We start from the raw sequence: 24,809 nt of genomic DNA on the forward strand, positions 1-24,809 counted from the left end.
AGTCTGGTGAACCTTCTCTGTACTCCCTCTATGGAAAGAATGTCTTTCCTCAGATTAGGAGACCAAAACTGTACGCAATACTCCAGGTGTGGTCTCACCAAGACCCTGTACAACTGCAGTAGAACCTCCCTGCTCCTATACTCAAATCCTTTTGCTATGAATTCTAACATACCATTCGCCTTCTTCACTGCCTGCTGCACCTGCATGCCTACTTTTAATGACTGGTGTACCATGACACCCAGGCCTCGTTGCACCTCCCCCTTTCCTAATCGGCCACCATTCAGATAATAATCTACTTTCCTGTTTTTGCCACCAAAGTGGATAACCTCACATCTATCCACATTATACTGCATCTGCCATACATTTGCCCACTCACCCAGCCTATCCAAGTCACCTTGCAGCCTCCTAGCATCCTCCTCACAGCTAACACTGCCCCCCAGCTTCGTGTCTTATGAACATGAACTTATGAACTTGAGAAGAAGGGACCACAATTGGTTGAGGCCACAACTAGCTGCCAGTGTCAGCAAGGTGATGATGTTTCACCAAGGCCATAGCAATCAGGAGCCAACAAATATATTAAACTCACTGGAATAGATTTAAATATAGTTGCTGCAACTTCTTAATGTACAGGACACTTAATCAGAGCCAGCAATACATACATTCCTGTGTTTTCCCTTTGTTTAATCAAATTATTCATAACTGAAACATTAATGAAATGTGGAGGAATTTCCGTTTCCTCATCAAAAAATCTGCACACGCAAGTTCATTATAATTAGCCCAATTATTACCATGTTATCCCTAATAACATAAAGCTTATAGCTTTTACAAAATAAGGCATTATGAGTTGAATTCTCAATGAAATTCTATTTTCAAGACATCCCAATTAGGCAATGCAAATGAGATACTATTAACATAATTGATTAATATACTATAAGAACAAAAACTGTATATTTGCAAATTTATGAAAATTAAATTTATAGCCCTCACATTTTAAAGTAAAGCTATTTTCTAATTAACACAATTTGCATAGGCAAAAAAAACTTACATTCTGTAAAATGATCAGAATAACAGGGATGGAGTTTAAGTTAAGTTTCTGGTAATTGTGGTTACTGCAGTTGATTGCAAGCCATAACATAAATGTTTTCCACAGATGTGGCACAGTGGCACAGTGGTAGAGTTGCTGCCATTTAGCACCAGAGACCCGGGTTTGATCCAGGCTGTGGGTGCTCTCTGTACGGAGTTTGTACGTTCTCCCTGTGACCGCATGGGTTTTCTCCGGGTGCCCCGGTTTTCTCCCACTTTCCAAAGACGTACGGGTTTGTAGGTTGATTGGCTTCAGTAAGATTGTAAATTGGCTTCAGTAAGAATGTAAATTGCAGTTGTACAGGGTCTTGGTGAGACCACACCTGGAGTATTGCGTACAGTTTTGGTCTCCGAATCTGAGGAAAGACATTGTTGCCATAGAGGGAGTACAGAGAAGGTTCACCAGACTGATTCCTGGGATGTCAGGACTTTCATATGAAGAAAGACTGGATAGACTCGGCTTGTACTCGTTAGAATTTAGAAGATTGAGGGGGGATCTTATAGAAACTTACAAAATTCTTAAGGGGTTGGACAGGCTAGATGCAGGAAGATTGTTCCCGGTGTTGGGGAAGTCCAGAACAAGGGGTCACAGTTTAAGGATAAGGTGGAAATCTTTTAGGACCGAGATGAGAAAAACTTTTTTCACACAGAGAGTGGTGAATCTGTGGAATTCTCTGCCATAGAAGGTAGTTGAGGCCAGTTCATTGGCTATATTTAAGAGGGAGTTAGATGTGGCCCTTGTGGCTAAAGGGATCAGGGGGTATGGAGAGAAGGCAGGTACAGGATACTGAGTTGGATGATCAGCCATGATCATATTGAATGGCGGTGCAGGCTCGAAGGGCTGAATGGCCTACTCCTGCACCTAATTTCTATGTCTATGTCTATGTCCCTAGTGTGTAGGATAGTGTTAGTGTATGGGGTGATCGCTGGTCTGCGTGTACTACTATATCTCTAAAGACTAAAGTCTAAAGATGCCCTGAAGATTAGCACCATGAGAAGTTAGATCGGCTGACTAAAGAATGATAGATTGACAATTGGCTAATCAGTATAAGACTATGTCAACTCTGGACCAATTTCATACAAACTGAAATCTGCTGTGATAGAGACTAATATTAACGTTGATTTTTGCATTCATATGACTGACTACAGATTCAAACATCATTATGGAGAAATTAGAAAACAAATTAGCACGGATTATTTGTCTCTGTTCTTAACATTGGCCAAATGTAATAGAACAGCACCAATTTGATGAAGATGTGCTGAAATACAAAGTGAACTGTAAAAATCTAAAGTAGACAAAAATGCTGGAGAAACTCAGCGGGTAATGCAGCATCAATGGAGTGAAGGAATAGATGACGTTTCGGGTCGCGACCCTTCTTCAGACTGATGTGGAGGTGGGGGTGGGGGGGGGGGGTGGAAGAAGTAAGGAAGAGGCGGAGACAGTGGGCTGTGGAAGAACTGGGAAGGGGAGAGGAAAGAGGGAGAAAGCAAGGACTACCTGAAATTGAAGGTCAATGTTCATACCGCTGGGGTGCAAACTGCCCAAGCGAAATATGAGGTGCCGCTCCTCCAATTTATGGTGGGCCTCACTCTGGCCATGAAGGAGGCCCAGGACAGAAAGGTCAGATTCGGAATGGGAGGGAGAGTTGAAGTGCTGAGCCACCGGGAGATCAGGTTGGTTAATGTGAATTGAGCAGAGGTGTTGGGTGAAGCGATCGCCAAGCCTACGCTTGTTCTCACCGGTGTAGAGCAGTTGACACCTAGAGCAGCGGATGCAATAGATGAGGTTGGAGGAGGTGCAAGTGAACCTCTTCTGCACCTGGAAAGACTGCTTGGGTCCTTGAATGGAGTCAAGAGGGGAGGTGAAGTGACAACTGTAGCATTTCCTGCGGTTGCAAGGGAAAGTACCAGGGGAGGGGGTGGTTTGGGTGGGAAGGGACAAATTGACCAGGGAGTTACGGAGGGAGTGGTCTCTGCGGAGAGCCAAAAGGGGAGGAGATGGGAAGATATGGCCTAGTGGTGGGATCCCGTTGGAGGTGGCGAAAATGTTGGAGGTGTATGTGACGGCTGGTAGGGTGGAAGGTGAGGACAAGGGGGATTCTGCCCTTGTTACGAGTGGGGGGATGGGGAGTGAGAACTGAGCTACGGGGTATAGAAGAGACCCTGGTGAGAGCCTCACATTAATATTCACAGACACAAATGATGGGTGTGTGTAATTACTTTGTGGCAAATTTACATGGGCAGTTTACATCATACATAGGGAAATCCCTGGGAATTGTTTTTGCGCAAAAGCTGATGGAAAGTCTATGCTGACCTAAGCACTTAAAAACTAAAGTAAGGTAATCATAATATCAAATATTAAAGTATACTGAATGTAAGCATGCAGGTATAGCATGCAGTGAAGAAAGCAAATTCCATGTTTGCCTTGATAGCGAGACGATTTGAGTATAGGAGCAAAGAGGTCCTACTGCAGTTGCACGGGGCCCTGGTGAGACCACACACTGGAGTATTGTGTGCAGTTTTGTTCTCCAAATTTGAGGAAGGACATTCTTGCTATTGAGGGAGTGCAGCGTAGGTTCACCAGGATAATTCCTGGTATGGTGGGACTGACATATGATGAAAGAATGGATCAACTAGGCTAATATTTACTGGAAATTAGGTTGAGAGGGAGATCTTATAGATACAGAAAAATTCTTACAGGATTAGACAGGCTAGATACAGGAAAAATGTTCCCTATGTTGGGGATGTCCTCCTGCACCTATTGGCCTCCTTCTGCACCTATTTTCTATGTTTCTAGAACCAGGGGTCACAGTTTAAGAATAAGGGTAGGCCATTTAGGACAGAGATGCGCAAACACAGAGAGTTGTGGATCTGTGGAATTCTATGCCACAGAAGGCAGTGGAGGCAAATTCACTGGCTGTTTTCAAGAGAGAGTTAGATATAGCTCTTTGGGCTAACGGAATCAAGGGATATGGGGAAAAAGCAGGAACGGGGTACTGATTTTGAATGATCAGCCCTGATGGGTTGGGAGAGTTTATAGTTTCCCACAATTGGATAATTCATTGTTCATACCATTGGGTTGTAAGTCGGTGTACCTTCCTGAACTGGTAGGTAATGTTTTGGGGTCAGGACCCTTCCTCAGATCTATTGAAGTAGAGGGGAAAAAGCTGGAAGAGAGGTGATGGCGGGACAAAGCTTGGCAAGTGATAGGTTGATACAGGTGAGGAGGGATCTGTTTGGCACAGTTGATACAGGTGAGGAGGGATCTGTTTGGCATGTAGTTAAACAAAGGCAAGATATGAAAAGACAAAAAGCTGTGAGATTAGGAGAAAGGGAGAGGAGGCATGAAATAGAAAGCTAGGGGAAGAGATATAGGTGGGGAAGAGGAAAGAGGAGCATAATTGTGGGAGAAATTAGAGCGCATTCGGTTGGGGCACAGGGAGGTGACAATGTTATTGTAGTGTTATTACAGCAAAACTCAGATGAACTGCCATCCAACTATTAGAACTGCCAATGGATTAGTCTTTGGCTCTCAGATGCTGATTCCCATGCACCCTTCCATTCACTGGGTAGTTATTAGGAAAGATTGCCTTCAGATCACTTGAGTATTTCCACGCATTCTCTTGAAATTCACTGTTCTAGGTATCCCATTTAAAATTTTTACTGAGTTTTAGCAGCAGGCTTCAAGTTAAAAAGATATGCAAAATCTAATTACTTGCATGAAATTAAAAACAAATTATTTTTTCAGTTGTAACCCATAATTTAAGACTTATGGTTTACAACATTGTCGGGCCTGGCCAACCCCTGCAATACCAGTCCAGTGCCACTGGAGTGACAATGGGCTTCTATGGCTGAGATAAATCTCTGACATGTTTAACAACTTTGAAGTTGAAGGATACAAGATGGTGTTGAAAACATGATGACTTTTGTGTACTTTTGTACTTTTTACACAAAGGGTGGCAGGAATATAGAATGAGCTACCAGAGGAGGTAGCTGAGGCAGGTACTCTCACAACATTTAAAAAACATTTGGACAGGTACATGGTTAGGATAGGTTTAGATGGATATGGACCAAACACAGGCAGGTGGGATTAGTGTCGATGGAGCATATTGGTCGGCGTGGGCAAGTTGGGCCGAAGGGCCCTTTTACACGCTGTATGACTCTATGATTTCACTGCCTCAATGTAATCTACTATTCTTACACTCTTGCACTTTAGTATGATTGTGCATATATATATAGTAAGAATGTTACTGAATTGTATGCAAAAACAGAATTTCTCTGTGCCCTAAGTACATGTGACAATAAAGTACCATTAAACTAGTGAACCATTGAACGATTATTTTTAAAGGTTATTTCATATGTTTTCAAAGACACCTGTGTATAGGGAAACATATTTCAAAGCATACCCCGATAGATGTGGAAGCTGAGCCTGTGAATAGGCAAGCAGCTCCCCTGACTACTGTTGGACCACTTAGGGGACATCAACTACAAGAACAAATGAGCAGTTCATCCTAAGCGAGCTTGCCTTAAAAGTACTGCTGGAGGTTTTATAGAAAATCACCCAAGTAATATTTTGCTTCAATTGTACGAGGAGGAACACTCCTGCCGCCTGGCCCCCACTAAAATAAGGGTTGTTCTATCGTAGGGCAACCCTCACCCTCAGCCTCCCCTACCTCATAATAACTACCTCTTTCCCATTTCCACCCTGCCGAATCCCACCCGCTGGCCAATTCAAATTGAAAGGTGATCAACTTCCCAGTAGGATTTATAGCTGGATCCACAGCTCATTGGCAATACTTAAATGTATTCTGATGTCTAAGCTAGATTGGGTTGAATTTGCTTGCTTTCAAATTGCACTCCACTGCAATGTGCCTTAGTTTAGTTTAGAGATGCAGTGCAGAAACAGGTCCTTCGGTCCACAGAGTCCGTACCAATCAGCAATCCCCGCACATTAACACTATCCTACACATACTAGGGACAATTTTTACATTTACACCAAGCCAATTAACCGACAAACCTGTGCGTCTTTGGAGTGGGGAGGGAACAGAAGATCTTGGAGAAAACCCACACAGGTCACGTCACGGGGAGAACATACAAACTCAGTACAGACAGCACCCGTAGTCAGGATCAAACCCGGGACCCTGGCGCTGTAAGGTAGTAGTCACCATACAGCCCTAAACCCTAAACCCTATTTAGGGTTAAGGTACATTTTGCTGTTCCTAAAACTTTGTCAATCTGGCATTTTGACTTTGGTGGTGACAAATAAGAAGATTTTCAGGAATATTGGATGTTGTCCTTTTAATACTTCAACATATTTTATTATTTTTTTAAAGATACAAAGTGCTGGAGTAGCTCAGTTGGTCAGGTAGCATCTCTGGATAACATGGGTCCACCTGAAATGTTACTTAGCCATGTTCTTCAGAGATGCTGCCTGACCCACTGAGTTACTCCAGCACGTTGTGTCTTTATTTGTAAACCAGCACCTGCACCTTGTGCATATAGATTTAATTCACTTTTTTTCAAAGATGTAATGCAGTGGAAAAATACAATTTCCAATGAACTCAGTAATTAAAAGGGAGGGAAGGTAAAAAAAAGTGAATTTCAAGAGAGCATGGGAAAGAGAAGCAGGTAAATCTAAAGGGAACATGGGATCCGTGGCTGGTGAGAGAAAGGGACACTTCAAGGCAGGTGGAATGGCAGAGAATCAGTATGGACCTAAATGAAAGTACAAGCTCGATAGTATGTAAGACCTTTTTATAATGACCTGTAGTAATCCAATGTATCCAACGTTCGTTTTTATAAACTTGGGCCACTCTGAATAAGCACAACCTATGTTAAATGTCAAACTCCTTGACCAGGATAAGCTGATATATTTAGAGAAGCTCTTGACACAATAATTTGGTTGAATTATTAGAATTTAATAACTTGACTAACAATCTTCTGGCTTGCAAGGGAATGTATAGAAAGCTGAAAGAAAAGTGAATATTGGCCAAAGTGCATAAAACATCAAATATCTCTGAAAAGATCTCTAATCTATTTCTGGTAAACATCTACAGTGTAGATAGTATGAGAAGCAAACCAAGCATGCATGAATAAAATTCGTCTCTCTATCTGGTGCAGAATTATTTAATGTAGGGAACTGAATTCTTAATAAGTACTGATAGAGGGATAGCATGTTATTGATGCTATTGATAACTCCAAAGTTGAGGACAATGTTGGATGACAGAGCACAAAAAGTCTATTTTATTTGCCATTCCAAACTGGAAATTAGATTGGCGTACAACCAATAAATAGGTATGATCTGACAGCCATTACAGAAGTATAGTTTCAAGGCTGATAACATAGAAACATAGAAACATAGAAAATAGGTGCAGGAGTAGGCCATTCGGCCCTTCGAGCCTGCACCGCCATTCAATATGATCATGGCTGATCATCCAACAGTATCCTGTACCTGCCTTCTCTCCATACCCCCTGATCCCTTTAGCCACAAGGGCCACATCTAACTCCCTCTTAAATATAGCCAACGAACTGGCCTCAACTACCTTCTGTGGCAGAGAATTCCAGAGATTCACCACTCTCTGTGTGAAAAATGTTTTCCTCATCTCGGTCCTAAAAGATTTCCCCCTTATCCTTAAACTGTGACCCCTTGTTCTGGACTTCCCCAACATCGGAAACAATCTTCCTGCATCTAGCCTGTCCAACCTCTTAAGAATTTTGTAAGTTTCTATAAGACCCCCCCTCAATCTTCTAAATTCTAGCGAGTACAAACCGAGTCTATCCAGTCTTTCTTCATATGAAAGTCCTGACATCCCAGGAATCAGTCTGGTGAACCTTCTCTGTACTCCCTCTATGGCAAGAATGTCTTTTCTCAGATTAGGAGACCAAAACTGTACGCAATACTCCAGGTGTGGTCTCACCAAGACCCTGTACAACTGCAGTAGAACCTCCCTGCTCCTATACTCAAATCCTTTTGCTAACCTGACATCCGAGGGCTTGGAAGTTCAGGTGGGCCAGTACCTGACTAACCATTAGTGCCGAATATGAGCTGAGGGTTGAGGTGCAAGTGAGATGTACGGCCAGAGCCAAGGGTGCGGGGTGTGGCCGGATCTGGGGATGGGACTGTGGGCTGAGTGGGTAGCTAAGGCCGGGGCTGGGGGCTCTTGGCAATGGGACTTGGGATGGGACCGTAGGCCCGGTGGGTAGTTTAGCTTAGTTTAGAGATGATTAGTTTAGTGATACAGTGCGGAAACAGGCCCTTCAGCGCACCAAGTTCGTGCCGACCAGCGATCGCCGTACACTAGCACTACTTTACACAGCAGGGACAATTTTAAATCTTTACCAAAGCCAATTAAACTACAAACCTGCACGTCTTTGGAGTGTGGGAGGAAACCAGAGCACCCAAGCAGGTCAAGGGGAGAATGTACAAACTCCGTATAGACAAGTCAGAATCAAATCTGGATCACTGATGCTGTTATGCCCCTGTCCCACTTAGGAAACCTGAACGGAAACCTCTGGAGACTTTGCGCCCCGCCCAAGGTTTCCGTGCGGTTCTTGGAGGTTTTTGTCAGTCTCCCTAATGGTCGAAAATGCTTTCCGCTTCTTCTATGTTCCGGCGATTATTTCAAAAAATAGTGGAAGGTCTTACCTGCAAACTCCGGCAACCACCTTCAACTCGCATCGCAACCGGCTTCGACTAAAAAATAACCGATTTTTAAAACGGCAACCTATTTTTAGTCGGGGCCGGTTTTGAATTTTTTGAAATAATCGCCGGAACATAGAAGAAGCGGAAACCACTTTCGACCATTAGGGAGACTGACAAAAACCTCCGGGAACCGCACGGAAACCTTGGGTGGGGCACAAGTCTCCAGAGGTTTCTGTTCAGGTTTCCTAAGTGGGACGGGAGCATAAGGCAGCTGAGGCTGATCTGGGGTTGGGACTGTGGCTCGGGTGAGTGGCTGAGGCCGATCTGCGGTTGGGAGCACCAGGGCTCAGGCATATGGCTAAATTTACGACCAGAGCAGAGATCTGGATATCTTATACATTTCCCACTCCCTTGAACCTCGAAAATGTATTACATTTCAGTGTAACATTAGGCATTTATTGGAGTTACATTAAATCATGAAAATCTGCTAAATTAGTACAACCACAAGTATGAGTACAAGTATGAGGCTGTTGGATAATTGGTTATATTTTCATGCATATTTTGACATTTAGGATGGCACGGTGGCGCAGCGGTAGAGTTGTTGCCACACAGCGCCAGGAATCAGGATTCAATCCTGAATACAGGTGCTGTCTATATGGAGTTTGTACGTTCGTCCCGTGACCGCATGGATTTCATCCCACAGTCCAAAGACAAACAGGTTTGTAGGTTAATTGGCTTCGCTCAAAATTGTAAATTGTCCCCAGTGAGTAGTGGTGCCGGTGTAACGGGGATCGCTGGTCAGCGCAGACATTTCTTTAGGGTGGTGAGTCTGTAGAATTCAATGCCACAAATGGCTGTGCAGCCCAAGTCAATGGATATTTGTCAGGTGGAGATTGACAGATTCTTGATTAGTAAGGTGCCATGGATTATGGTGCAAAAATCAGCCATGACTGGAATGGCAGAGTAGACTTGATGGGCTGAATGGCCTTATTCTGCTCCTAGAACGTATGAATTTATGAGTAGCATGTAAGCCTGAAACAGTATTATAGGACACAGTGCAGATCAAGAACGAATGGTGGCTTGTAAGAGAGGCTCTGCAATAATATGGGTGATTTTAATTATCATATAGATTTGACAAATTATTTGGCAAGGATAGCCTGGAGGACAACTTCATAGAATGTATTGGGGACAGTTTCTTACAGCAATACATTTAGGAAGCAGACAAAGTAAGATCTGTTATTGTATAATGAGACAGGATTAATTAATGATCTTCTCGTAATTTATCCCCAGGAAGAAGTGGTCAAGGGATGGTAAAATTTGAAATTTAGTGTGAGGTTGAGAAGCCTACAGTAGGTCTGAAACTAACATCCTAAATTTAATTGAAGGTTATTCAAAAAGCATGAGGATAGAGTAAGCTAAAGTTAGCTGGAAAAAAAATAATTAAAAATTAAGGTGGAAGATCAGCAGTGGTAGTTATTCAAGGGAGTAGTTTGTAAATCACAGGAACAGGATACTCAGACAAGGAAAGAAAGTTCTATGAGAAAGATTCAACATCTTTAGCTAACTCAGAAATGGTATCAAATTGAAAGAATTGTAAAAATTGGTAGTATGCCAGAGGTGGGTAATTTTAAAGGACCTTCAAAGGATGGCACGGTGGCGCATTGGTAGAGTTGCTGCCTTGCAGTGCCAGAGACCCGGGGTTGAACCTGAGTACGGGAGCTGTCTGTATCGTGTTTGTGACATGTGGGTTTTCTCCGGGTGCTCTGCTTTCCTCCAACATTCCAAAGATGAGCAGGTTTATAGGTTAATTGGCTTTGGTAAAATTGCAAATCATCCCTAGTGTGTCGGATGGTGCTAGTGTACGGGGTGATCGCTATTCGACATGAACTCGGTGGGTGGAAGAGCTTGTTTTCATGCTGTATCTCTAAAGTAAACGAAAGATATTTAACAAAAATAAAATGAGGGAGAAGATACAATGTGAGAATAAACTTGAAAATACATTAAAAACAAATGGTAAAAGCTTCTCCAGTTGCATAAAAGGGAAAATATTCACTAAATTAAATGCTGGTCTTGTGGAGGAGGAGACTGGAGAATTAAGAATGGAATATAATTCCAAGAGATGTCATTTCTGTGCCCAGCATACCTGCACCCCAAAAAGATAAAAACTAGATGGGTTTCATTTCTTTGGAATTTTTAATATTACATGAAGATGTAATAACCAAAGTTTAAAAATAGAATGTTAAATTAACTTAGTTGGTCAGGCCATTAAACAGCTTATGAAAGCTTATAGGACAATGACTAGCCAGAGACGCCTACAGCAAGGAATGATTTGTCAGCTCCTTTTAGTCTACAAAAAAGGCACTGAATCCACCTAATAATTTTATCATAGTCTTCACAGTTGCAGGCTTTAAAAATGTTCTAATGATAATGGACAATTAAGAGACCATTGGGAAGGAGGAACTGAAAAGTTCAGAAAGGTATCCCAACTCACAGCCCAAAGGTGTGAACATTGAATTCTCTAATTTTAGGTGACTACAAATCCCCTGCATCATACTCTCCCCTATGCCCCACCTGGACTTGCACCTATTCCTCCCTCCCCCTCCCCTTCCACCTACATCCCTTCCTCTACCTTCACAATTCGCAACTCTTCAACCCTTTTGTCTCACACCTCCTGTCTTTTCATTTCTGGCCTTTGTCCAACCATCTGCCTATCAAACCCCCACTTCACGTGCATCCACCTGTTACCTGGCAGGCTTTGTCCTGCCCCTTCTCTCTTCCTGCTTTTTTACCCCCCCCCCCGCCCGACAATTAGGCTGAAGAAGGGTCCTAACCCAAAATGTCACCCATCCATGTCCGTTAAAGATGCTGCCTGGCCCGCTGAGCTACTCCAGCACTCTGTGTCCATTTTCCAGATTTTGTTGATTAGAAGCACCACTAGAAATGCCAAAGTCAGATTTACACTAAAGTTGAACCATTTTGCAGTGGGTCAATAAAACCAGCAAAGCTTGGTAGCGATTAAGATAAATTACATTGTATTATTTGTATGGCATTAGATAGCAGTTGTGTTGAGACTATTGCAGCTAATGCTAATGCAGTAACTTTACCCATAACAAATCTATGGACCGCCTCACAATAACCTTTGAATTCAATCGGTTGCTTTCTCAAAGCTTTCTTTTACGAATGTGGGGCCTCACATTCTACCAGTACAAAGTACTCCTCTGTCAGGCCTTGCTAAGTGTGTGTCACAGGGCAAGCATTGCTGGCACGCATCTGTGCCCTTCCTCAAACATTGCCTCTCCGCTCCAACATTCAGTGAAACTAAACGTCCTGAATCATTGTGGCCAATCTTTGCATTCCTTGCACTATCACCCCACAGCCAGGAATAAGGCTGTAAGCTGGGAAACACACCAGATTTCACTGAGCTGGTAAACTTTCACAATTATTTAATATAAGAACTTTCTTCTGCATTTCTTTATACTGCTTTTACAGTCAACCCTGAGGGGATAATCTGCACAATAACAATTTGTTTAATTGTATTCTCTTTATTAGGGGATATCCAATGATATGAAGCATTTAGAGAAAACATAGAAACATAGAAACATAGAAAATAGGTGCAGGAGTAGGCCATTCGGTCCTTCGAGCCTGCACCGCCATTCAATATGATCATGGCTGATCATCCAACTCAGTATCCTGTACCTTGCTTCTCTCCATACCCCCTGATCCCTTTAGCCACAAGGGCCACATCTAACTCCCTCTTAAATATAGCCAATGAACTGGCCTCAACTACCTTCTGTGGCAGAGAATTCCAGAGATTCATCACTCTCTGTGTGAAAAATGTTTTCCTCATCTCGGTCCTAAAGGATTTCCCCCTTATCCCTAAAACATATGGAAATAAAGCACAGAACCAGGCTCAGTGGCCCACTGAATCCATGTTGACTATCACACACCCATTTTTACACTAATCTTACCTAATCAACCCATTTTGTTCTCTTCACATTCCCATCACCATTTTCCCTACCATTTCTGATTTTATCATTCAGCTACACACTAGGGGCAATTTATTCATATCAACCCACACATTTCTGGGATGTGGGAGGAAACTGGAGCACTCAGAGTAAACCCATGCAGTCACAGGGAAAACGTGCAAACTCCATATAGACAGGAGCGGACGTCAGTATTGAAGCTGGGTCACTGGGGCTGTGAGGGAGCAACTCAGCTGGGTGTGTAGGTTAATTGGCCTCTGTTAATTGCCCCTAATGTGGAGGGAGTGGGACGGGAAAGTGGGATAACATAGAAACTACTGTGAACGGGTAGCGGATGGTTGGTGTGGACTCCATGGGCCACAGGGCCTGTTTCCTTGCTGAATCTCTAAATTAATGTTAGAAGGCCACTCAACAGTTCTCCACAAGACATTGATTAAAACCAAGGATTTCACAAGTAGGATATTGAGGATAGAGATTCCAGCACTCTGTAGCGTAACATGCACCTGCGGGCGATACTAATAAACTGCTGTTGGGTATAATGTGTTAATGAGCAACATGGATGTTGAAAGCAACATTTGACAGGCTGGTAATTTAGATGTCCCGTCCTTACTTTAATGTAACACAATGAGTACTCCGATTGTCTATCCCAAGAAACATTACAGCGAGGAGCTTCACTCACAGCATGTGGTCTTTTATGCATGAAATAAAAAGAGATCTGTATTCCGGATTATTTCAAATAAGTAGTCAACAAACATAATGGAAGTGACTAATTTATTTGATCGCTTGACACTACGGGATGGAAATGTATTGTCTTTGACGTGCACTAAATGTTTAAAAAATTGTGACAACCCCACTTAGTTTGTATTAAAGCATAAATGTTAATAATTTCCTAAACAAAATCAGATGGTGAACAATTTTCTTTCAAAAGCAATCACATTCCCTATTTTGTACCTTGTGGTGTGAGACAGAATGCAAAGGGTTTCCCAGTCTTCATAAAGCTGTGGTTACTATAACCTCTTCAATGATTTAAAGTGTACATCACAACGTTTTCTGACTAGTAATTCTTAATTCTGACTGGATCCACTGACATATTGGAAAGGCTTTGATTGGAACAAGAATTTGTAGTTTACAGATCTGCTCTTCTGCTCTGATAGACACACGCATGCTCCCACACCAGGATTACAATGTTATCATGCAATGTCTCTCTCATCAATTGGCTGGGGGAGGCATATCTGTCGGGATACTCTTTGACTACCTGGCTCATACTGAGCCTCAAATAATAATGCCTGCGTTTGACTGGTAATCTGCTGATCAGTCATCAATAAATTCAACATCTAGGGTGAAATATTTGTCAGGAACTATCAATGGCAGAATGCTCTTTTTTCTATCTTGCACTTCCGACATTGTTCTCCTTTGCTAGGTAACTTATAGAAATGTGAAATAATTTGTTATTGTGTTCCATACAAAATAAAATGTTCCAACCTAGATGACAAAGTAACATACCTTATGCTTGGAGACCAAAGGTTTGTCTTTAAGACCCACTCTTGCTTTATTCTCCAAGATGTATTGATCCTTAATCAACTCTTTTATTGCATTGGACTGGAGATGTTTCTTCATTGTTCCACTTGTAGTTGACTCTGTGCAAAATCAGAGTCAGCATTAATACCCACCCACAAATCCTTCATACACCCTCTTGTTTTTTGTAAAAACTTGCAATTATCACATTACCTTTAATGAACTAGGAAGGAGGAGTTTAGAAGGGTATCACAAGACTTTGTCGAAGATTGGTAAGAGGAGAGAGAAGCGGAGAGATTGTGAACAAAACATTTCAGAGTGGGTTTCGGACAACTGAAAGCTCTACTGCCAATAGAGTGAGAAGTGGACAGAGAGAAAAAAACCCGAAAAGCTAAAGTGAGAGAGAAAGAGAGAGTGACAGATGGACAGGGAGAGGGAGAGAGAGAGAGAGAGAGAGAGAGAGAGAGAGAGGTAGAAAGTCAGAGATAGACAGTCAAACAGAGAGAAATTAAAAGAGACAGAGACAGGTGGTGAGGCAGGGAGAAAGAGAGACAAACATAGAGTGTGTGTGAGTGATTGAGAAAGAGAAAGGAAATTGAGTGATAGAGAGAAAAAGCAATGTCATTGCAAAGACAAGGAAATTATATCTACACAGATTTTGCATCGTTAAAATTTCTATTGCTTATTTAGTGTTTCTTTGGAGATTTGTGAAGCACAAAACCTTTTAGTGAGCTCAATAGATCAAGGCAAGTTCTAACAAGGTGTTGCTCAGCCATGGAGGCAAGCAAAGCCCAAGGTATTGTATCAAGACGGTCCTTAATTAGTTGTTCTCAGTCAGGATGATATCAAGGAGATCAGAAGTGACCATGGTTGGAAATGGAAATAATGTCAATTGGACCCCTCCTCTTTGATACCCAGTGACCTCACATTTGCTAGTGAATATCTTCATGTTCATAAGTTAAAGGAGCAGAATTAAGCCATTTGGCCCGTCGAGTCTACTCCGGCATTTAATCATGGTTGATCTACCTTTCCCTCTGAAACCTATGCATCTGCTTCTACCCATAACCCCTGACACCCGTACTAATCAAGAATCTGTCATTATCCGCCCTAAAAATATCAATTGTCTTAGCCTCCACGGCATTCCTTCACAACCCTGATTTACATCTTGTAGACAATGACATCCCTTTGGGTCAGTTGCTGCAGGTTACCCAGCTCCTGGTGCGCTCATGTAGCCATGGTACTTGTGTGGCTGGTAGAGTTAATTTTCTGGTCAATTATAAACCCAGGATGTTGATAGTTTGCGGATTCAGCAGAGCTATTGCCATCTAATATCCAGGAGATTTGACTAGACTCGGGCTATCCTTTCCTTCTTTGGAAATGATTAGCACTTAGGTGGTGTTAATGTTACTTGCCACTTATCAGCCAACGTTTAATTGTCTTGCTGCATGCAATTATGAGCTGCTTCATTTCCTGAGGACATGTGCAAAGAACTGAACACAATACAATGATCAGTCAACATCCTCACTTCTGTCCTTATGGTGTAAGAAAGGTTGCTGATGAAATAGCTAAAGATGCTTAAGGCAAGGGCAATCTCCTGAAGAACTACTCCAGTATTTCCCTGGGATTAGGATGATTTGCTTCCAACAACCACACCGACACCTAACCAATATGCGTGGATGAAGCTCCCAGAGGGTTGCGGACTGTAGCGAATGGTGGCCAGGGCGGTCTCCCGAGGCTGAACGTGACCCGGTTGACTATGGCCTAAAAGGGGCCCCCCACTCATAGAACCCAGCGGAATATTGTGAGCAATTTTGGGTACCATATCTGAGGAAGGATGTGCTTGCTCTGGAGTTGATCCAGAGGAGGTTTACAACAATGAACCCAGGAATGATGAGCGTTTGTCAGCATTAAAACATACAGAATAGTGAAAGGCTTGGATAGAGTGGATGTGGAGAGGATGTTTCCACTAGTGGGAGAGTAAAGGACTAGAGGTCATAGCCTCAGAATTAAAAGACGTTCTCTTAGGAAAGAGATGAGGAGAATTTCCTTTGTCAGAGAGCGGTGAATCTGTGGAATTCTTTGCCACAGAAGGCTGTGGAGGCCATCAGTGGATATTTTTAAGGCAGAGATAGATTCTTGATTAGTACAGGTGACAGAGATTATGGGGGGAAGGCAGGAGAATGGGGTTAGGAAGGAGAGATAGATCAGCCATGATTGAATGGCGGAGTAGACTTGATGGGCCGAATGGCCTAATTCTACTCCTATTCCTTATGAACTTATGACCTTAGCCTGGAAGCGGGAGCCCGCCGAGCAGGCCCCTACTCATCCCACGAAGACCAGAGACCGGGAACATAGAGCCGGTGACGATGATGGGAGTAACTGGCGAGGAGAGGCAACCGAGATATGGCCAACCCCACCCTTGCGGTCAGCTGCGGGAGACACACACGGGGATCAAAGGTGGACGGGCGAGGAGAGGGACGTCGGTTTACTAGTTGATCCATATGTTCAAGGAAGCCAATGGCTGGAGGCTCGCAGTCGCCTGGAATGGGCAACATTCAGAATAACAAGAGCGTGGACTGGACTTTGAAAATGGCACCAAAACATGGGAGAATCAGTAGACTATTTTTGAACACTTGTTAATCGGGGATGTGCTTGGTTTTGGCAAAACTCTACTGGACTGTTTTTGCACGAAAGGAACTTCACTGTGCATTTGCACATCGCACGTGATTATAAAAGCACTACTGAAACATTGAACCATTGATTGAACCATCCATCCTTCATGCAACGTGCTGCAACTCTTCAGTGCAGTTAATTGATCAACAATTAAAGTTTGCATATAGGTACAGCAGGCAGTGAAGAAAGCGAATGGCATGCTGGCCGTCACAACAAGAGGAGTTGAGTTTAGGAGCAAAGAGGTCCTACTGCAGTTGTACAGGGCCCTAATGAGACCACACCTGGAGTATTGTGTGCAGTTTTGGTCTCCAAATTTGAGGAAGGACATTCTTGCTATTGAGGGATTGCAGCGTAGGTTTACAAGGTTAATTCCCGGGATGGCGGGACTGTCATATGCTGAACGGAGCGGCTGGGCTTGTACACTCTGGAAATTAGAAGAATGAAGGGGATCTTATTGAAACATATAAGATGACGAAGGGTTTGGACACGCTAGAGGCAGGAAACATGTTCCCGATGTTAGGGGAGTCCAGAACCAGAGGCCACAGTTTAAGAATAAGGGGTAAGCCATTTAGAACGGAGAAGAAGAAACACTTTTTCACACAGAGAGTTGTGAGTCTGTGGAATTCTCTATCTCAGAGGGCGGTGGAGGCTAGTTCTCTGGATACTTTCAAGAGGAAGCTAGATAGGGCTCTTAAAGATAGCGGAGTCAGGGGATATGGGGAGAAGGCAGGAACGGGGTACTGATTGTGGATGATCAGCCATGCTCACATTGAATAGAGGGCCAAATGACCTACTCCTGCACCTATTATCTATTGTCTATTGTATATAACAGTAGCCAGTGGAAAAATATTTTCTCCAGCTCTTGGTTGTGGTTAAATGATGAAGAAATTGTCATTGGATGGAAACTAGCTCTTTAGCAACATTGCAGCAGGATAATTAAGTTAAGTGAGAAAAAAAACCAAAAGAGAATATGATTGTGTAAATTAGTGAGAAGGAAGCCTATAGAACAATAATACATACAGTAGTATCTAAAGTACTAGTTGATGCAATTCTTCTCTGGCATTTCTTTCATGAATTGAAATCATAACCATTAAATACAGATAGTTATGGCTTAAAGAAAAGGCTAATTTATTAATTATCTATCGATGGGTAAAGTAATTTAATGTCAAAAAATTGTAGTTTGGCTTTGATTTGTTCTTTTCACACCTTTCACTCATTTGTTCTTTGTACCTTTTCATACCTCTAGTTTCTCTCTCCCCTGACTCTCAGTCTGAAGAAGGGTCTCAACCCGAAAAGGCACCTATTCCTTTTCTCCAGAGATGCTACCTGACCCACTGAGATACTCCAATATTTGGTGTCTATCTTTGGTGTAAACTAGCATCTGCAGTGCCTCCTACATAACTTGTGGTGACTACATGCTTTACTAGCATATTGGAGCAACATTTTCTTCTTTTCTGATCATGACTGCCTCTGTAACAAATCACAGATTTGGGTACTGAGTAACTTTAAAATAAAGCTATTCAGATGTCTTCATAAACTTCGCGAAACATTTAAAATGTTTACAATTAACTCCACGTAGATAACATTTCATATGGAATCAGTTTGCCAAGAAGAGATCAGATTTTATAATCAGCAATCTATTCCAAATTTATCTTTACCTATTTTAAAGCTACAAAATGTTGATTGCTACGCTAAGTGCCTCATTACAACCTTTGTGACTTTGATATGCTTGTATATGGTTATGTTGTATTTTTGATTGGAGACTGAAATGAATGAGCAGTACAAGAAAAGCAGGAGTTGTGGGCCTGGAAATTATTGGTTGTTGCATAAACATTTTACTCCCCAATTGCCATTATTTTAATTAATTTAAAAGCATCACAAAGGAAAATTTGAAGTGAGTCTGTTAATTGTGCAATAATATAATTGACTGCCTTTTCTTGGCTATTGTGTCAATATAAACTGTGATTATGCAACATAATTACTGAGCAGTAATGACATCACATGATTTATCATTTGTTTATGCCCATATGTTTATGGTCCTTGCCTAATACTGTTGGTGACAAAAAAAGCACAAATGATGGAATCAAAATTGACAATCAAAACAAGACTGCAAGTTGGAAATCTGAAATGAAAATAAAAAATGCTGTAAACACTCAGCAGGTCAAGCAGCATATGTGGAAAGAAAAATAGGTAATATTTCAGATCCATGACCCTTCATTGCTACCTAACCTACTGAGTTTCAGTTTTTACTGCTGGAATCTATATGTACTTATTCTAAGGAACTTGACATTTTTAAGATGTCAAAGCAAGTAGATATTTTGTAGATAATTCTTAACTATAATTTCATGTTCATAAGTGATAGGAGCAGAATTAGGCCATTAAGCCCATCAAGACTACGCCATTCAATCATGGCTGACCTATCTCTCTCCTAACCCCATTCTTCTGCCTTCTCCCCATAACCCCAGACACACATAATAATCAAGAATCTATCTATCTTTGCCTTAAAAATATCCATTGACTTGGCCTCCACAGGCCTCTGTGGCAGATTTACACAATCTGAAAACCAATTGTCACATTAATTTAATTTATTTATTCATTTGATATGGATGAGCATCATTGGCAAAGATTTAGTGCCCAATGATATTGACTCGAGAAGATAGCAATGAACCCCTTTCATGAAGTATTGTAATCTATGTGGTAAATTGACATTTGTCATTGAATTTCCTGCTGTTTAACTAAAAGTAAAGCTTACCCTACTTCATTTTCATAAATAAAGCAATGTCATTTCTTCAGACTGGAATCATATATTAAGAAATATAACAGAATATTTAAACTAAAGATTAAGCAAAGCATTTTAAATGATATGTCAAATGTAACAAAGCAGATGCTGAAGAGTCCAGTCTGCTCAAAGTTTCAAATATTCATTTTATTCTTATATTCTCCCCATAGGTAGTCAGTCTATGAGCTTGAGAATTAGCGAATACCAGTTTTTTTTAACTGAACTCATAGTGGGTTTATGCTCTGTTAAAGATTTTATTTCCCTTACCCCCCCCCCACTTCCTCAAGTCTCTCAGATAATACAGTGGTGATTAGGTCAAAATTCTGAAATCTATCTATATATTACCAAAACTCTCATCTTGTTTGTGAGTCTGTCTGTTTCTGTGCGTGTCTGTGTGTGAGCGGGTCATGCCTGAATTACGCTAAAACGGTACACGGTAGCACCACAATTTTTGGACCACCTTACTCACTATTGTCCTGTGGTGTGTTGTATCAAGTTTCCTTCAGATTGATGGTATATTTTACAAGCTATTGACAATGTTAAACTTTGCAAAATCCAGTTTGAGAAAAATCACTTGAAGTTGATGTGGCAGTGAGTGGCTATGACGTCACAATGGGATGTCATTTACATAAACTGCCGACTTAACTTTTCACAGTAAAAAAATCCAATTGCACTTGCTGGCCCTGCCTGTTACAATGTTGTAAATCACAGGACATTGTGTCGTGGCAGCAACTGCAATTGGATTTTTAAAAGTGAAAAGTCAATTTTTAAAAGTTTAAAAAAAGGGAGGATGAAGAGGAGGGGGGGGGGGAGTGCTGGGGGATAAGGGGAAATGAGCCGCTCCAGCGCAGTTGGGGGCTATCGGTGAATGGTGGAATATTGTGTTGGGGAAAGGGTTGCTTTGGGGGAATGGGTGAGTGGTTCAATATTGCATTGGGGAACGGGTTGTGTTGGGGGACCAGGCCTCCCGTGGGCGATATGGATGAGTGGTGGAATATTGCGTTATGGGAACGGGTTGCGTTGGGGGACCAGGCCTCCCGTATGACAGGGACCCAGTAATATTATAAATTTGAGTGAATGTTAGTGTAAGCGCAGGGGGAGGAGAGAAATTGGTGCAAGTCCAGTTGGGGGGACAGGGGAAGGGTTGATGGAAGTGGTGATGGTGGTTAGCAGTTATCAAAATTGGAGAATTCAATGTTCATACCATACTAATACTACTTTCTCATGGTGCGATCAAACTGGCACTGAAAGGATGGATTTCCAATTATACACCTTTGGTGGGCAGCCCCACCTCCTGCAGGTGTACAATGCAAACAATAAAAGGAGCAATATTTGTCATTTGCACTGGTGAGAAATACGTCCCCAATGTGTGCTGAAATGCCTGAAATGCCTGAAAGGCACTTTAGGTGGTCAAGGTGTTTCAGCAAGAATGCAAGGTTGGAAAATTATCCATGTGATGCTAATGGCAGCCAGAGATTCACCTCAAATATAATGTTGCATATCTCAATCAACAGGTCAATTATCCTGAAGCTCCCCCCGAATTCTCTGATTTAGTCTTGATTTTACTGCTGTATCCAGAGGTCAGGGGGGTGAATAAGGGGGGTGGGGTGTCGAATGGGATAGTGGAGGATGGAGTTAAAGGGAAAGGGTTTCTTAAATGTGTGAGCGTAGAGACAGAGGGGTGTAAAATGAGGGTAGAAGCAATAGGTAGCAAGGTGAAAAGTAAAAGTGGCAGGCCGGCAAATCCAGGGCAAAATCAAAAAGGGCCACAGAATAATAGTATAAGGGGTAAGAGGGTTGTAAAAACAAGCCTGAAGGCTTTGTGTCTCAATGCAAGGAGCATTCGTAATAAGGTGGATGAGTTGAATGTGCAGATAGCTATTAATGACTATGATATAGTTGGGATCACGTAGACATGGCTCCAGGGTGACCAAGGCTGGGAGCTGAACATCCAGGGATATTCAATATTCAGGAGGGATAGACAGAAAGGGAAAGGAGGTGGGGTAGCGTTGCTGGTTAGAGAGCAGATTAACGCAATAGAAAGGAAGGACATTAGCTTTGAGGATGTGGAATCGATATGGGTAGAGCTGCGAAACACTAAGTGGCAGAAAACGCTAGTGGGAGTTGTGTACAGGCCACCTAACAGTAGTAGTGGAGTTGGGGATGGCATCAAACAGGAAATTAGAAATGCGTGCAACAAAGGTAAAACAGTTATAATGGGCGACTTCAATCTACATATATATTGGGTGAATCAAATTGTCAAGGGTGCTGAGGAAGAGGATTTCTTGGAATGTATGCGGGATAGTTTTCTAAACCAACATGTAGAGTAACCAACGAGAGAGCAGGCTATTCTAGACTGGGTATTGAGTAATGAGGAAGGGTTAGTTAGCAGTCTTGTTGTGCGTGGCCCCTTGGGCAAGAGTGACCATAATATGGTTGAGTTCTTCATTAGGATGGAGAGTGACATCGTTAATTCAGTCCTGAACTTAAAGAAAGGTAACTTTGAGGGTATGAGACGTGAATTGGCCAAGATGGACTGGCGATTGATTCTTAATGGGTTGACGGTGGATATGCAATGGAAGGCATTTAAAGACTGCATGGATGAACTACAACAATTGTTCATCCCAGTTTGGCAAAAAAATAAATCAGGGAAGGTAGTGCATCCGTGGATAACAAGGGAAATCAGGGATAGTATCAAAACAAAAGATGAAGCGTACAAATTATCCAGAAAAAGCAGCCTACCAGAGGACTGGGAGACCAGCAGAGGAGGACAAAGGGCTTAATTAGGAAAGGGAAAATAGATTATGAAAGAAAACTGGCAGGGAACATAAAAACTGACTGCAAAAGCTTTTATAGATATGTGAAGAGAAAAAGATTAGTTAAAACAAATGTAGGTCCCTTGCAGTCAGAAAAGGGTGAATTGATCATGGGGAACAAGGACATGGCAGACCAATTGAATAACTACTTTGGTTCTGTCTTCACTAAGGAAGACATAAATTATCTGCCGGAAATAGCAGGGGACCGGGGGTCAAATGAGATGGAGGAACTGAGTGAAATCCAGGTTAGCCGGGAAGTGGTGTTAGGTAAATTGAATGGATTAAAGGCCGATAAATCCCCAGGGCCAGATAGGCTGCATCCCAGAGTACTTAAGGAAGTAGCCCCAGAAATAGTGGATGCATTAGTGATAATTTTTCAAAACTCTTTAGATTCTGGAGTAGTTCCTGAGGATTGGAGGGTAGCTAATGTAACACCACTTTTTAAAAAGGGAGGGAGAGAGAAAACGGGGAATTACAGACCAGTTAGTCTAACGTCGGTAGTGGGGAAACTGCTAGAATCAGTTATTAAAGATGGGATAGCAGCACATTTGGAAAGTGGTGAAATCATTGGACAAAGTCAGCATGGATTTATGAAGGGTAAATCATGTCTGACGAATCTTATAGAATTTTTCGAGGATGTAACTAGTAGAGTGGATAAGGGAGAACCAGTGGATGTGTTATATCTGGACTTTCAGAAGGCTTTCGACAAGGTCCACATAAGAGATTAGTATACAAACTTAAAGCACACGGTATTGGGGGTTCAGTATTGATGTGGATAGAGAACTGGCTGGTAGACAGGAAGCAAAGAGTAGGAGTAAACGGGTCCTTTTCACAATGGCAGGCAGTGACTAGTGGGGTACCGCAAGGCTCAGTTCTGGGACCCCAGCTATTTACGATATATATTAATGATTTGGACGAGGGAATGGAATGCAACATCTCCAAGTTTGCGGATGACACGAAGCTGGGGGGCAGTGTTAGCTGTGAGGAGGATGCTAGGAGGCTGCAAGGTGACTTGGATAGGCTGGGTGAGTGGGCAAATGCATGGCAGATGCAGTATAATGTGGATAAATGTGAGGTTATCCACTTTGGTGGCAAAAACAGGAAAGTAGATTATTATCTGAATGGTGGCCGATTAGGAAAGGGGGAGATGCAACGAGACCTGGGTGTCATGGTACACCAGTCATTAAAAGTAGGCATGCAGGTGCAGCAGGCAGTGAAGAAGGCGAATGGTATGTTAGCATTCATAGCAAAAGGATTTGAGTATAGGAGCAGGGAGGTTCTACTGCAGTTGTACAGGGTCTTGGTGAGACCACACCTGGAGTATTGCGTACAGTTTTGGTCTCCTAATCTGAGGAAAGACATTCTTGCCATAGAGGGAGTACAGAGAAGGTTCACCAGACTGATTCCTGGGATGTCAGGACTTTCATATGAAGAAAGACTGGATAGACTCGGTTTGTACGCGCTAGAATTTAGAAGATTGAGGGGGGATCTTATAGAAACTTACAAAATTCTTAAGGGGTTGGACAGGCTAGATGCAGGAAGATTGTTCCCGATGTTGGGGAAGTCCAGAACAAGGGGTCACAGTTTAAGGATAAGGGGGAAATCTTTTAGGACCGAGATGAGGAAAACATTTTTCACACAGAGAGTGGTGAATCTCTGGAATTCTCTGCCACAGAAGGTAGTTGAGGCCAGTTCATTGGCTATATTTAAGAGGGAGTTAGATGTGGCCCTTGTGGCTAAAGGGATCAGGGGGTATGGAGGGAAGGCAGGTACAGGATACTGAGTTGGGTGATCAGCCATGATCATATTGAATGGCGGTGCAGGCTCGAAGGGCCGAATAGCCTACTCCTGCACCTATTTTCTATGTTTCTATGTTTCTATGTCATTGTCACATTCCCATAATGTATTTAAACAATTTCCATGTAAATTAACGTCACCAAAATGTTAACTCCAATTTTTGCTTCATCCCTTCTGTGCTTTCGTTTGGTTGCTCTTCCTCAATTGTCTCATTGCAAGGAAGGTGAAACATATATTTTTTAAACTGCATTGAAACGTGGAAATAAAAAAAAGTGAACTGAATCAAAAAAAAAATGAGGGATTGGAAGTAAACAAATGCATGCATCGTCTTAAACACTGCTTCAATAAATTAGTCCAAACTGATACTGTCATTTATGTTTCCCTATCACAAAGTCCTTATTGAAAAGCTGTTCTGATGTTGTGAATGATTTCCTGAAGTACAAGTGGCTCAATGGAGATGAATGCTCAGCAGTGGCCAACATATTCAGAGTTAACCATCTGAGTACTTGAGTGACTTTCAC

The 24,809-nt window shown here is 42.2% G+C and overlaps 1 protein-coding gene across 1 annotated transcript in view; it reads right to left on the minus strand.

The window, feature by feature from the left end:
* LOC116973735 (PC3-like endoprotease variant B) overlaps window positions 1–24,809 on the minus strand; it is a 704,916-nt gene that overhangs the window by 36,854 nt on the left and 643,253 nt on the right. Inside the window, exon 14 of the mRNA XM_033022045.1 lies at window positions 14,212–14,345. Coding sequence (XP_032877936.1) covers window positions 14,212–14,345 — 134 coding nt within the window. The remainder of the gene's footprint in view (window positions 1–14,211; window positions 14,346–24,809) is intronic.

The sequence above is a fragment of the Amblyraja radiata genome, chromosome 5 (genome assembly GCF_010909765.2).
Source record: "Amblyraja radiata isolate CabotCenter1 chromosome 5, sAmbRad1.1.pri, whole genome shotgun sequence".
In the NCBI taxonomy this organism is placed as follows: domain Eukaryota; kingdom Metazoa; phylum Chordata; class Chondrichthyes; order Rajiformes; family Rajidae; genus Amblyraja; species Amblyraja radiata.